Source organism: Ips typographus, linkage group LG1 (genome assembly GCF_016097725.1).
Source record: "Ips typographus isolate SLU linkage group LG1, UJ_Ityp_2.0, whole genome shotgun sequence".
Lineage (NCBI taxonomy): Eukaryota > Metazoa > Arthropoda > Insecta > Coleoptera > Curculionidae > Ips > Ips typographus.
In genome coordinates this window covers 15,491,275-15,506,697 of record NC_138422.1, presented here as the reverse complement: position 1 = coordinate 15,506,697, position 15,423 = coordinate 15,491,275, and the positions used below count along the sequence as shown (strand labels likewise).

General features: G+C 34.1%; 2 protein-coding genes across 5 annotated transcripts in view; one reads left to right on the top strand and one right to left on the bottom strand.

Moving 5' to 3' along the window:
- LOC145740186 (follistatin-related protein 5-like) overlaps positions 1–9,061 on the top strand; it is a 103,505-nt gene extending 94,444 nt beyond the window's left edge. For 2 of the 4 annotated variants that reach the window (XM_081995549.1, XM_081995550.1), the window contains exons 4-17: positions 2,194–2,412; positions 2,511–2,602; positions 2,878–2,994; positions 3,054–3,185; positions 3,240–3,720; positions 3,773–4,015; positions 4,080–4,136; positions 4,191–4,312; positions 4,863–5,111; positions 5,167–5,274; positions 5,497–5,650; positions 5,847–6,047; positions 6,470–6,616; positions 7,859–9,061. In XM_081995549.1, the coding sequence (XP_081851675.1) occupies positions 2,194–2,412; positions 2,511–2,602; positions 2,878–2,994; positions 3,054–3,185; positions 3,240–3,720; positions 3,773–4,015; positions 4,080–4,136; positions 4,191–4,312; positions 4,863–5,111; positions 5,167–5,274; positions 5,497–5,650; positions 5,847–6,047; positions 6,470–6,616; positions 7,859–8,082 (2,546 nt within the window). In that variant the 3' untranslated portion in view covers positions 8,083–9,061. The remainder of the gene's footprint in view (positions 1–2,193; positions 2,413–2,510; positions 2,603–2,877; positions 2,995–3,053; positions 3,186–3,239; positions 3,721–3,772; positions 4,016–4,079; positions 4,137–4,190; positions 4,313–4,862; positions 5,112–5,166; positions 5,275–5,496; positions 5,651–5,846; positions 6,048–6,469; positions 6,617–7,858) is intronic. The other 2 variants (XM_081995551.1, XM_081995552.1) reach the window with 2 other exon arrangements.
- A 592-nt stretch (positions 9,062–9,653) lies between these two features.
- Positions 9,654–10,674, bottom strand: LOC145732774 (uncharacterized). Its single transcript, XM_081985272.1, has one exon. It carries the CDS (start codon positions 10,608–10,610, stop codon positions 9,744–9,746), a length of 867 nt encoding a protein of 288 aa, XP_081841398.1. The 5' UTR covers positions 10,611–10,674; the 3' UTR covers positions 9,654–9,743.
- Positions 10,675–15,423: the final 4,749 nt, after the last annotated feature.

The window sequence follows — 15,423 nt, the reverse complement described above, 5'->3', positions numbered from 1 at the left end:
AATGATTATAGAATATTATATGGTAATTTGAATAAGGAAAACATTTTTTTCTATGAATGTTTGCAAATAAGCTACTTTGCATACGTAAAAGTGTGTGCAGTGGCACTTTCCCGCACACTTTTTAAAATGCTGATTATACCTTGCAACAGTGGTTTTATATAGACTATTATACATAAAATCTGCTTAGAATTTTGCGTAGAATTCAAAAATGTAATAATATTCAGGGGTTTCATATAAAAAACACGACTTTTTTCACATTATTCTTCCGTACAGTTTAGGTAAATAAACCACCTTGTCTCTGTCTTTGAAAATGAGGCTTGTTTCCTTAGAAACCAAAGCTCATTGTCAAACAACGCATTTATATGCAATTTAAAGTCTACAACAGTGTTTATTCTTACTTATTTAAGTTAAAAAAACTATTTTAATAATGGATATCACTGAAGATGAACTTCCGGAAGATGTTCTAAAAGCCGCCAACATGGCTAGTTTGCAATTGCTGCCTCTCAAATCGCGAGAAAAATACGAGAAACAGTACGAGTTGTTTACCCAATGGTGCGAACAAAAGGGGATAAAAACCTTAAAGGAAGAGGTACTTTTAGCGTATTTTGTTACTTTAAGCAAAGAATTCAAACCTAACACAATGTGGTCAAAGTATTCAATGCTCAAAAATGTAATAAAAATAAAAAGAGACATCGATATCGGTGAATTTTATAAGCTCACTGCATTTCTGAAAAAGCAGAATGTTGGTTTTAAACCTAAAAAGGCGAAAATTTTTACAAAAGAAGAAATATTCAGTTTTATGAACTCCGCACCAGATGAAATTTACCTGTTAATTAAAGTTGCCACTATATTCGGACTTGCTGGTGCATGTCGAAGGGAAGAGCTAGCCAATTTAACCACTACAGATATTGAAGACAAAGGAAACCTCATAATTGTTAAAATTAGGGATTCCAAAAATCATACAGCAAGAAACTTTATAATATCAGAAGAAGTTCATAACGGAACCTACCTGCAACTGTACAGAAGATACACCGGCCTACGTCTAAAAAAGTCAAACAATCGTTTTTTCCTAGTTTACAGAAAGGGTAAATGTTTTTCGCAAAGTGTTGGAGTAAACAGTTTTGGAAAAATGCCTTCTGAAATAGCTATTTTTTTGAAGTTGCCAAATCCAGAACTCTACACAGGGCACAGTTATCGTCGATCATCGGCAACGTTCCTGGCCGATTCTGGAGAAGGAATCACTGACATAAAACGCTTGGGGGGTTGGAAATCGACTACGGTAGCTGAAGAATACATTGATGAATCCACAAGTTATAAAAAAGGATTAAGTAACAAAATTCTGACCTTCAATCCTAAAGAAAGTGAAGCAGTTCCAAGTACCAGTATTTTACCTTCAGTTGCTCAATCTGCGATCAATTTAAAAAACGCGACCAACTGTACATTTAACATTAATGTTGTTAATAACAATAAATAGTTATAAGTTGTTGTTTTTAATATTGTCACGAATAACATAAATTGCACTAAGTTCCGTTACCTAGTCGGGCCCCGGTCTCCCCTAGTGCACTGTCTGAATCAGCAAGATCGGCAAATTGGGGTCACGATGTGGGTATTTAATCAGCGTCTCAAGCCATCGAAGAGGACCGAACTCTGGGGTCATCCCCAGAGGGAGGTCACGAGCGACAGTCCGAACTTTCTAGTGCCCGGACGGCTCGTTACACTTGGACGGCTTGGCGACACTTCAGAAGGGCTTACGCACCTACCACTAGACGTACACACCCACACACCCCCTCTTGGTCAGTGTTCACTGCCTAATAAAGAAGACATACTTAAGCTACAGTCTTGTTTCTCTTCCTACGCCACCCCCCTAAACGTGACAATATCAATAAAAATTAAAAACAGAATGTATAGATATTTCATTCGTAGAAAAAATATTGTTCCTAACACGTGTGCAAAGTAGTTTTCCCGCACTTGAAGCTTATCCGAGTCTAACTGCTTTCGCGTGTGGAAAAACATAACTTTGCACACTGAATAGGAAAACTACTATTTTAGCCACTTTTTAATTTTAGAATAGAGTATATAAGGATTTATTGAATGTTGTTAATGTCGTCACTACCAGTTCTACTGTGACAGAGAGTACTTTATTATTAATTATTATTACTCTACGCTTGTATCACAAATAACTATTTTTACTAGATCCATGTCTATCACACTACTGTCCATCTGGAAGGGAATGCAAACTACGGAACTCTACACCATTATGCGAGTGTTCTAGAAGATGTGAGCCCCACCACCCGATTTGTGCATCAGACGGGGTAGTTTACCCCAGTCATTGTCACATGCATAGCACTGCATGCACCACTAAACGCAGATTGGGTCAAATGAACATGAGTTTCTGCCAGAAAAATTCCAGAGGTGAGACTTTTGATGGTTTTGTGTTCTTTAATCGAAAAATAAGGGACAAAGTGGCTCGGTTCCCGGGGGAATGCGAAAGTAATAACTCTATTTTGCAGAACGTGATTGGGCGAAGGGAAAAATATCGGACAGTATAACGCCCGAGGATCGCAAGTCCTGGGATAATTCTTCGGGTTTATCTAACGTTCAGGTAACAATAAATTGGATAATTTATGAAAGTTTAAATTAAAGGATTTTTTTTTGGAAAGTATGGAAGATTTATTTTATTTACTTAACTTAAATTAAAAACGTAATTCTTGTTGTTTATTGATTCAGTTTTATCTACCGCTCTGTTACTTTCAGCACGTTTTTTAAATATTGTTTAACCTGGTTCAAAATATTCAGTTAAAATTAATAGTTGTTATCTTAACTTTCCATTAAGAAAGTTTTGTCAGAGGTGTGTTCAAAATATTTTTTGTATTTTAGTCGGTTCTGGTATTACCCAGTCTTAAACCAGGAGAACTGAGTAACTTACTAAATGAAATTGAAGATCATTACTATGGAAGAGACGAGTGTTCTTTACAGGAGTATGAAGTTATGAAGGTAACAACCCTAAATCAATCAATCAATTGTTAGTATTGAATTGCAAAACTAAATTTCAGGACAATCTTCTCCTATACAATCACGCTAAATTAATGGCCGAAGATCAAAGCAAAGATTCTTTACTTTCCATGATGTTTTCTCATTATGACAAAAATGGGGATGAATTTTTGGAGAAGTTTGAGTTGGATCAGGTATTTACTACACTACAACCAACGTGCATACATTTGATTTATTTTTGGAAAAAGGTTTCTTCAGAAGATCAAGACTTGGTAAACGTCATCAACCTAACCAGCGGTTGCTTCTTGTCCAGTATGATTGACTTTGATGATACCGACAAAAACGCCAAACTTAGTGTTAGCGAATTTTCTGTAGCAATGAGTAAACTATACAGTAAGCCACTAATACTTACATGTAAACACTTGACCAATCCAGATTTTAAAGGTGTTTCAGTGGTAACCTTAGACAAGGCTCTAGAAGTCAACCAGGTGTCGGCCTGTCTAGGTGATAACGTAGAGCTTCACTGCGCTGTAACCGGTTCCCCAATTCCTCCAGTTTTATGGCGACGTCACGGACAAGATTTGGCAACACTGAATCAGGATGACATCAAAGTGTATGGGGATGGCAGCTTGTACCTCACTAAAGTGCAGCTGCAACATGCGGGAAATTACACGTGTAGTGCACAACGGAATCCCCATGTGGTTCAAACCCATGTTCTTACAGTTCATAGTGAGTTTTTGATGTTTTGTTTTAGAAATTGATTAAATTCCTTTTGGTTTAGCTATGCCTGAAGTTCATGTTATGCCCAAAATCCAGTCTAAAAAGCCCGGAGAGGATGCTCATATGTTCTGTCATGTATCTGGAGAACCATTTCCCCAGGTTAAATGGTTGAAAAACGATGAAGAGTTAAAATTTGATGATGTTTCACGAAAGTACCAAATAATTGGAAATGGAACTTCCTTGAAAATCAGAAGAATCGATTTTGCCGACACTGGAGCCTACATGTGCCAAGCTACTAACATAGGTACATAAAAACCCATATTTGACTTGCATTTGTAAAAAAAATCTTTGATCGCTGCTTCAACCAGGAGGTTTAACTAGGGATATAAGTTCTCTGGTAGTTCAAGACCAACCCACTCCTCAAAGTAAGTTTATTTTAATTTTCACATTAATGCAATTAAGGGTAACCATTTGTCAAGGTCCAACCGATGAGGAACACAGATTTTTTGCTTTCCACGACTGGGGAATTTCAGTATATGAGCCCACCACCTGCAGATTGCACCACATGATCCAGGGCACTGACATTATTCCTGGCACACAGGTCAGTTAAAAGCTGAAAGTGGACATTATAGTTGAAGACAATGTTGCCAGGTCTATATCTTTCCATCTCCTCCCTTTCGTGTTTCTGCTTTTTGGCTTTTCAGGAGAGCAAAGTAAAAATGTGTGTTCTTGTGTATACTTAGTAGAACTTGTGTACTCAGACATCATTTAGTATTGACAAACCATTTTTTCTTCAATAATAATTGAGAAACAAGCAAATAGAGAATTAATAATCACACTAAAACAGACATCACATGCGCTATAAGCGACCGAACTGAAAGGTGCCTCGTGACGTCAGACGGCACAGACGAAATTCCGTCGTTTTGGCGCGCTTGGTTTGCGTTTAAATTTCAATTGCTAATAAATTTATTATGCCTTATCTGAAATAAGAAAAACTTTGCAAGAACCGTTTTTCATATGTACAACTATTGTGGGATGTCTAACAATTTCACTTTGCTGATTGTTTTACATTATAATTTCTTATTTCTAATGCTAATAAACTATTAAATCCGATAATTTACAACTGACTAAATTAATTCTCATCTAATAAGGAATATGTGTGTGGTGACCATGGTACTCCATGCACTTGGGGCAGGGCAGTATCAATGTCCAACCGGTACATCTACGCTTCTCAACCAAACCTGGACAGAATACTCATAGTGTCTACAGCACAAATGGCTGTAGTAGATGTGGTGGGTACCGACAAGGTTCCAGTAGAACTCTCAAAAGTGCTACACCTTGACCAATTATGGTTACTAAGTTGGCGGGAAGGTAACAATACTGGTGCCAAAACTGTGCAGGTATTAACTTGTCTTAGATTTGCAAGTTTTGGTTATATATACAAATTGTGTTTAGGTTATACGAGATGCTGCTCAGAAACGAAAACACCATACAGTGCATCCGGAACCAATAGATGGGCAATTCGATATGGTGAAAGATCTATTCTTACCATCCTCATTTCAAGTAGGTAACTATACGGGAAATCAAATTGAAGTAGGATGACGTCACACGTTCTAAAAGTTTCAACAAAAAAATTACACTTTACCTTAATATTGGTGCTATTTGCCTATTTACACTGCGGCAACAATGCAACATTTTGGCTGTAACTGTGACGTCGGTTATTTACTTTGATTTTCCCTATAAAACTTTAGTAGAAAGATAAACTTATTACCGCAAAATTTACAGGAAATCTCTCACTATACTTTTAAGTACGGTTATGTAACCCATACAAATCAACGAGGACTCTACAAGTTAGATTTGGAGAATCTTAGATATACACGGTCAGTTGATTTGACGCCTTACAATTGTGTGCCGGAAACAATACAGTTTTCAGCTCTTTGTAAGTATTTTGTATAATTTTTCAAAAAAATTTAATAAATGGAGGGGTATTACGTGTCTTTTTTTACCACTTTTTGAATATCTCGGTAACATGAAGAGCTAGAGAGGCCAGTTTTGGGAAATAATAGTGGGGTATTACAAAAATTGAAGAATGAGGGCAGTAAAATTTAAGTACCTAACTGAAATTTATTTGGTAGATGGATTTGTTTTTCTCGAATGTAAAGAACCAGTAACAAGAAAACCTAGTGGACAAGTTATTTTGGATTATTTGACTGATGCGGTGGTTTCCACTTCGGCCACTTTACTTGGAAAACCGTACATTTCCCCAGATTCCCGGAAGTTAGTAACGTTTAACAGGACTCCCTCAGGAGCTACTTTAATTGTACAAGAAATTAAGGGTAAGTTCAAGATTTTGTAGATTCTTCGTTTCTGGGGATTATTAAGCAACATTTCTATTTTATAGTTATTTGACTTCTTGATGAGTAGGTATTTTAATTTTTTTTATTATTTCCTTTGCTTAAATGAAGATTTAGACTAGGATTTAAAAAAATCTGGAAATTTTTAATTTTAATGAATACTTCTGGATAAAACCAGAATATTCATTAAGTCCCGAGTTTGAGGAAGTATGTTGCAATCATCAGAATCACTTCATTGTCATTACGTTGTAAACATCTTTTTTTTAATTATTAGGCTTTTTTCACAAACAATTTCAAGTTGTAGGTAGTTAATTAATCCAAAAACAATTTTTTTTCTATCTGTAACATAAAATAGAAATTTTTTCTGTGTGTCGAAATACGTTAAGTTATGTATTAATTTGCAGCTCATGGTCTTGAATTCCTGTTTGATGTTAAAACCAGCCTTAACATTTCGGATATAACTTTTTATCCGAGCCAAACTACTCACAGTTACGACTTATACGCCAGCGGCCAAAATAAAGAAGATCTTTTGTTTGTAAACTTAAGCACTGGTAAGTCTACACAAATTGTTTATAAATCATCTAATACAGCCGAATGTGCAGAAAATTCAGTTAACCTTTTTTAAACCTAACGCCGATTGGCGGAAGAATAACTTTAATATAAATTCGAATAAACGCAAGAAATTATAATATCTACAATAAATGTTCAAATTGTCTTCCATTAGCTTCCAAATATTTCGAAATTCGAGTTGTAGCAACTATTACTTGTCGCTTTTTTCTTATTTATGATTATTCTCTTTTCATTCAGTTCCACTAATTTTCAAGTGAAATTGTCGTCATATAATAGTAGATTTTATTATCCATAGCCAAACAAAAAATGTTGAAACCAAATTTTTCTTGATGTGCAGAATCCTTGCGGTACAGTGAGGATTTTCATTAGACTACATAATGATTATTTTTGAAAGAAGTCCATAATTCCATTGAATCCAGATGATCACTGCTTCACAATTGAGTCATATGTTGGTGCTCTTGAGTTTTAAGATTTAAAAGCTTGAATACTTGTAATTTTGCAATGCATTTCTAATATTATTTGAATCCATGAATACTATAAATTTAAATCTGGTTCTGCACATCTTATCGGATCAATATGTTCATTTTAACTTGTTACATGTGGTTTATATAGTTATTTACCTAACAAGTGCGGAAAGTTGTACTTTCCCGCACGAGACTCCAGTTGCCCAAGTTGGGCAAGTAGTTAAAGGGCGGGAAAAACGCTTTCCGCATGTGTTAAGTACAACAATTTTCCTATGAGTATCAATTTTCATTAAATTGAACGAAAATTTATAGTAAAATTACTAAAATGAAACCCTCTGTTTGCAAAGATGATTTTTTGAAAAGTGTATTTTTAATTGAGAACCCAAATATGCAGTTATGGTTTTTTGATTTAATTGTCTTTGAAATTTGAAAAAAGTAACTTTACCACACTAGTGCGGTAAAGTTACTTTTTTGCACTCATTTTTTCTTCTCTTGAACGTCTCATAAAAAAGGTTTGTGCAAATGGGTATTTTCGCTCTATACATAAACTTCAAAATTGCAGGTTTATTATACATTTATTGTAAATTAATCTTGCAATGCGGAAAAGTAACTTTTTACCGCACCCGAGTACGAAAAACAGTTTTTAAATATGAACATAATTTTTTTAGGACAATAACCATAATTTATATTGCTATCCAATTTATTTTATAAATTACATATTACAATAGTAAACTAACATTTGTTAATTCCTCAAAACAGGCAAAGTGGAAATAATCACCGGCGTAGGAATAGCGTCGTCCATATCCAGATGGGGTAATCCAGCCAGACCAATCACGACAGCGGGACGTTTTGGAGGATTTCTAGCCAGTCCCAGCAACCACGCCCTCTTTATCATAAACGGACAGTCGCGAACTGTCAATTGCGAAATTAGCGCCGTTGCCAAACCGTCTCAAATCGTCTGGATAACGCAAAAGTACCATTAATTTTCCCACTTAACCACTAGTTATTAGTTGATAATTTTAGAGTGCAGTTTTATAGTGTACAAAAAATCAAATTAAACTAGGATGACGTCATAGTGGACAACATTTGCTTCCAGCTACAGCAAGAGTTTTGTTTGTATTATGAAATATCTGACGTCATTTTACTTTAGTTTGATTTTCTATTTATATCCAATTCACTAAACAGGACTTGCGTCCATTCCAAATGTGTGATCATCCCTTATTGTTATATGCATAAAAGCAGTTTGTTTCAAAAAAATGTATCTGCATATCAATTTTAGCCACCACTATGCATATTATCTTTAAAAGCCTCGTATGTAGTGGGGGATTGTAAATACATATTATAAAGGATAAAAACTTTATGGAACCACCGGTACATCACAAAATATATGTCGATAGTAGACAATACCTATAGATATTCACTGTATTAGGGTTATTCCCTATACATACTAAACTAAGGCTTATTTTTTCCACATGTTCAGTTTAGAAAGGAACTTAATAAAGCAGAAATTATCCTGTATATACTAATAAGTAAATCATAGAAAGCTTTGCCACATAATATTTTTGTGACAAATTAGGTAAGATTTTTTATTCTTGTTAAAGTAATGTTTAAAGCTAGGTGATTGTTGTATGTAATAATGAATACTATATTGTAGATGTATAAATTATAAGGATTATCTCCTGAATATTCGGTTTTAATTGGTAACAAAGTAACAAAAACAGCAGGTGGTTACTTCAATATTATATTGTATATTTACGCAAAATACTATAACTTGCTTGTTGGAATATTATACAAGTGGAATTATTATACTTACACCGAATGATAAAGTATTATTGTGCTCAATAATGCTTTTGATTGGTTGGTTTTGCTTTTGTCATGTTCCGCCAAATTGATGTACGTTTTTATCAGAAAAATGTTTTTTTTTTCTTGAAAAGATGAATTAATAAACTTTCAGTTAATCGAGGTAGTAGTTTTATTTAAAAACCATTCTTAAAGTAAAATTTAGTTAATAATTATCTTACTTTGATAACTTTTCGTTGAGTTTTGGAGGCAGTTGGGTTTTCCCCAATGAGGGAACACACCTTAACAAAATACCAGTTTCAGATTCTCAAATATTGACTCTGGGCTAATTTTTTTCAATACGTACCAGTAATATTTACATTTGCTGACGTTTTTTGGGAGAAATTTATTATTTTAAAGACAAATATTGAAATAAAATATAATTCCGACCCTGGATTTGTTTTGTGCAATTACAAAGTACCAAAAATGACCACCACTTTAATAGTGCTAGCTACACTATGACATTATTAAACAGATTCTATTACAGACGGAATTTTTGAAGAAAAGTTTCCTACATTAAGTTGGATGTGCCACTTCTTAGATTATCAGTTAAAAGTTATGAGTATCTTAGATTATTAGTCTTATTTTTGTGTAAATAGTGCACATTTTTGTTGTTTTGGCGGCTTCACTTCACTTCACTTTAAAATCATTCAAAACGCGGTACGACTACTAAAAATACAATGACATAACAAAACTTAAAATAAAACGAAACTAAAACTGGAATATAGAATTTTATTTAAGATACACTCTACGTAGGACATTGGACAAAAAGATGATCGTTAGACGACTTCTACTTGAAAATTTATCAAAACAAACACAAATTGTACTTCTCTTGAGTTTTGTTCAGATGAACGCGTCTCATCTCTTTGTTCCTCGTTTGCTGTTCCACTTCCTTTTTCAGCGGTTCTTTTTCCTCGCCTATGACATCCTCATTGTTGAAGTATACCACCAGTACCTCATTGGTAAACACCACTGACTTGCTGTTTTTGGCTGGAAATTTGAATTTGTGCGAACTTTCTTCCGGTTCCATTAGGGAGGTTTCTTCATTGTAATTTACAGAAGAATCGCTTAAAAGATCTTTCTTTGCTGTGGACTGTTTTTTTCCTTCTGATGGACCGGATGTTCCATCACTTCTAGGTGAGTCCATGTTTCTGCTTTTGTTTTTCCGTTTTATGTCTTTGCGGTTCTTTTTGCCTTGTCGATCAAATGGGTCCCAGTAGACTTTTGACGAAGACGCTTTGAAGTTCTCACCAAGTTGAGGAGAAGATTTGGGTGATCCTGGAATGTTCCTAAATTTGGGCTGCAGCATTGACCTCTCCAGCAAACTAGACTTAGGCATATTCTGCTCATCCTTTAGCACGCTGTCCAAACTATCACGTGCTCTCCCTAAGTTGCTGTGGAGCTCCTCATTTGACTCGGACACGTCTAGTTTAGTCAGCGATCTGGCTAGGTCTGACTCTATAATACCTTCAGCTTCTTGGTTGTGCTCCTTATTATTGGAACTCCAGGATTTAACTTTGTTTAAAGGTTTGTGCGCTGCTACTTTCTGACTGTTTAAAGTATTTTCTGATTGGCTCAAATTCAACTTCCTTTTGTCGATATTTAGGTCTGGTTGTTGGCTAACCGATTCTTGATTGGTGAGTTGCGGTGCATTCGATGGACTATCGTTCATTTTATGAAAATTTAGAAACTGTCAACATAACGTAGGTTTGCACAGTGACATATTTGAAAGACAGCAGTACCTGATGATTATTAACTGTTGTGAGTACCGGTTCCACATTTTGCCTTTAGTAAAAAATGTATTGCTTTCTTTCTCAAACGAGTATTATCAATTTGAAGAAATGAGTTATATGTTGATGAGTAGGTAATATTGATCGATTTAACCTTTTTAGGTAATTACCTATATTATTTTTTTAATAGTCTGGATTATGGCAAAATGCACATTTTTTAAAATACTTTTGAATCCGTATATTAATTCATTTATTCGTGAGTTCCATGTCAATGTTTGTACAGGATGTCTCAATTTTAACACTTTTGTAGAGTGTCTCGCTTATTTTTAATTATACAGGGTTGTACTTTTCACGACTTCATGATTTTAAAGATGACGTTAGCAGAATTTTCATAAACCCTTTGCATTTTTATGATACAGGGAGAAATTCAGGCTTTACTTTTGAAGTATCTCAGATATCTTTAAACTTTTTGAAACGGTTAAAACGGATTTTTGTAGATATTTTTCCGTAGGATCATTCTTTATTTTTACTCGGTTTATTGTGGGCTTGAAAAACTGCTACAGACTTGTAGGAAAATTGACACTGGTTTTATTTATTTATTACCGACATCTTATATTATCCCCGTACGTTTTAGTTTTTGTCAAAAAGGAAACTGTTTTTTAGGCTAGAGATACCATTGTAAGATACAGAGCTTCCAGTATTAATGGTAAAATCGATAAACACAAAAATAAACAAATCTTTAATGATTTCACTGTAGATGGCGCTAACTTTGTTTTCGGCACGCTTCTATAAAGAAATCTGTATCTATCTAACTGAAGGTTTTAAGTACTTTTATAGATGGATATAAGAGTAGCAAAAGTAAAAAGTTAGTCAAACAGATTCAAATAAAGGATTTAAAACAAAAGGGTTCAAATTCCTAATTGAAAAATGGAGAAACCTGCGCTTTATTGGTCTCAGACCCATTAGAAACCTTGTCATTGATCAGTAAAGTTGTCTTACCGTTCTCGATACTTAATAAACTGTTTTATAGTTTTCTTGATCGACTTTGTTAACTTTTTATGTTTACCAACATACATGTAGATTGACTGACTTGACTATATGGACACTAACACCAAACTTCAGACTTCGTTTGCCAAGAACTTGTAAAATTGCTATTTTACGTATTTATGAGTTTTAAACTTAAGGCTGACGTTCAGCATAATGTTATAAAAGTCACCCTCGTGCGTTTACTGAGCTCGTTCTTTTGGTTTCTTTGTCAACCAAACAATTTTATTAGGTTTTAAAACTTTTGTTCGAGAATCAAGACCTTATAGTGAGTTAACAAGTGACTTAAACCATTGTTTATTCACGAACAGAACAATTAGGTCCACGAGCGTAGCGTCTCTTTTACGAGCACAGCGCACATCTCTTTCAAGGATTTCCAGTTTTTCAAGGGTTTTCCTACTTAAAAGGGAAAACCCTACAATTCCTGACGGTGTGCGGTCGATGTCTGGTTTCATCTAGAAAATATTTTCTTTATGTCCTCTCCATGCGAATTCAAATCAGAAAATAATATTTTTATTTTTAAATTCTCCTAATTTCTAATTCATTTCTTCTCTTCTCTCTTGTTTATTTTTTCTTTTTTAAATATTTGATGATAGTTTATAAATAATGTACTGATTTTCTAGATAGATGCAGTTATTCAAATAATTTTTCCCGTCATTTTTAAGCTACCTATGTGGGTTTGGAGGACTCATATATTATTTTTGTGAAAACAGATATCAATTTTACACAATACAATCAGCATAAGAATGAGTTGAAGAACTTAATATTATAAATCAGAATTTTAGTTTTAATAATAATGGGAAAGTTTTATACCTTTTTTTAAATTATAAAGCTTTTAACATAGTAAACCCCAGAACTGGGGAACCCTGTTAACATTTCTGTCTCGATTTTTGACACTTTTATATGACGGTGAAGATTAGGTCAAATTATTGTCACATCTGTAAGTTTTCATAGTAAGCATGATAACGCTATTTAAATAATCTTTTATTTATAAAAAAGTACATATTGTCAGTTTACCCCTCCTTATAAACGTCTTAGAAACGTAAGTAAGTGGATCACAATACAAAGACTGGAAATCTGATCCGAAGAATGCACTTTCCTATCACTAAAAGTAAAACGTTGTACTCAACAGGGCATTGTCTTTCAAAATGCTCTCACATAAGGGAAATATACAACGCAACGCGATTTCTATGTAAGTGTCAATCACTTTTAGTATAAGTGGCTGGTATAAGGGATGGGGATGTTTAGGAAGACTTTCTAGCTACAATATCACTGATCATAAATGCAGCTCTCTGTTTACATTGACTTTGAACTATTAAATCAGTTTTACGTATTAAAAAAAATTACCTCAAAATTTACATTAAAGAAGTTTCACTACAAACAGACAGTTTCAGCAAATCTCTCCACATGCTACATAACCGGATCTGAAAAAGAAAATACGTAATTTAAATAAAAATTCGTGAAAGCTAACGAATTGTAAACAGACTGACGGAAGAAGAAAGGCATTTCCCAGCCTGTATAACTTTCCTAACGATCCAAGACCCAAAATTAAGTTTTCTGCTACTGTCAGTTGCTTATTTTGCCTACGTACGTGACTTCTTAACTAACCGTTATGTGATTTTATTGTTTCTGAATATTGTCTTCAATAAGTGTTTTTTACCGCTTTTATTACATCGCTTCAGCTAATTTATATGACAAAGCAATAAAATGAAGAGAACCCTACATTTACTGCAAGTTTACGGTACGAATCGCAAAATCGCGTATTCGACATTTACCGTGGCCGTATTCCAGGACGTTTCCTCAATAAAACTTCTTATTATAGGAGTTAAGTCGAATATAAATTCGCGAAACGCGCAGTCAGGAGACACATTTCCCAAACAATGAGAATAATACCTTTGCAAAGCAAGGAGTTTAAAAATTCCCTTTTCTCAGGTATTGTCTAGCTGTGTCATTTTCTTTTGTGCTTCCTTTTCAGTTACTTTGTATTTCAGTTCATTCTTACAAAAGAAAATGTTGTTGACAACATAAATTCTGAACATGCAATTTAGCTTAACAATGATTATATTAAAGATGTGTGTGTCATACACTGCTGGGTTATGGAATCCTCCATCCTGTTAATAACGGTTAAGGGAAATATGGTTTGTGTAGAGAAAAAGCATGTGGGTCATTAAATTAATACGAATGTATGTTAATTAGTATAATGTAGTCATGTGGATAAATAATTGTGTTTTGTGCCCATTACCTGGTTGTCGCTTGTAAATTATGCGAGTTTATGCTTCACATAATTTACGAACATTTCTGAACATAAGTATAATTTATAATATTGGTAGTCTGAATGTTTAGTTTTACCTTAAATATTTTAAACCAGAAAAATTAAATTGAGATAAAATGTTTTGAAAAGAAAAGAAAAAAAAATTGTAACGATTAGGGTCAGTCATCTAAAAGATATTTCGGTTTGTCAGTTTGCAAAATATCACTTAACGGGTGTATACTCTGTGTACCAAGGTGTATACAGGGACATTCCATATTTTATGAAAAAATAAACTTTTACCCACAAATTGTCCAAGAAATTGTCCTTTGATGTTACGAGTATTCTCTCATTATTTTTCGATGAATAACTTGTGTTACTGTGTTATGAAAAGACATAATGATTTCAAATTCTCGTACAAGGTTAATCAGAACACTGAAAAATGAAAAATCAGTAGTAGTTTCTTATCAAGTTTTGTAATGTTTCATATTCGTAGCTAAGTAACTTTTTAACTTATATGTTCGTATAGTAAACTTACACTAAATATTAAATTTTGTTGCTTCCGCACTGTCGAAAATATTAATAAATTACATCAGTATTACACTACCTGGTAACAGTTTAACATTTAGTGAATAGTTACACGAGCAAGAACGAGGTCAATAAATCTATATTTGATAGAACGCCCCAATTGAAAACCCTGCAAAACCGTCGTTCAAAACGTGATGGAATGTGATTTAAGATTATTTGAATGGAATGCAAATAGACTCCTATAATATCAGCAGGAGTTACAAATTATAGGTTGGAGCTTTGGAATATTAATGATTTGATTGATAAGTTTGCTTTTAAAATAGCAATTTATGTACCAATTTTGTGTAAAGCTGAAGCTAAAATTTTAATCAATCAAACTTGATACTGAACGTAGGTCGTTTAAATAAAACAGAAGAATTTGAAGGTAAAATAAAAGTCCATTTTCTCGCAGTGGAAGTGCCTTTTCCATCTTATTGTGGAGAAGGCTGCGTGCTCCTCACCTACCCCTTTTGTAGATAAACTTAAAATAGACACCCTGTATAACAACTTTTAATCTTTGCTCGAACACGTTTCTCCTGGATTTCCGTTAATGGCAAAATCGGTCAGTCAGCTCAAAGGCAAACCGTACACATACAGAATGAAATATGAATGTTGGGCTGAATTATCAAACGTGTCGCCATTGTATCGATCAACAGTGCTTTAGCCAAATTGTCTGTTAAAAAATGTGAACAAAAATAGAAGAACGTAACAATGTAGAAGAATTTTCTGTGATTTTTGCATGAATATTTCCCTCATGTGTTAAATGTCCCATATGAGCAGTGCATTTTCACCAGAATGACAGCGACAATTCCACTCATGTACAAAAAATGCCATATATACGTCATCAAAACACGGTTTGCTATCGGCTAATAAGGAAGGAAGAGAGTTTGCTAGCG

What these genes read in the sequence shown, in the direction of transcription:
- LOC145732774 (XM_081985272.1), bottom strand. Translation starts at nt 10,610, where the DNA reads ATGAACGATAGTCCATCGAATGCACCGCAACTCACCAATCAAGAATCG.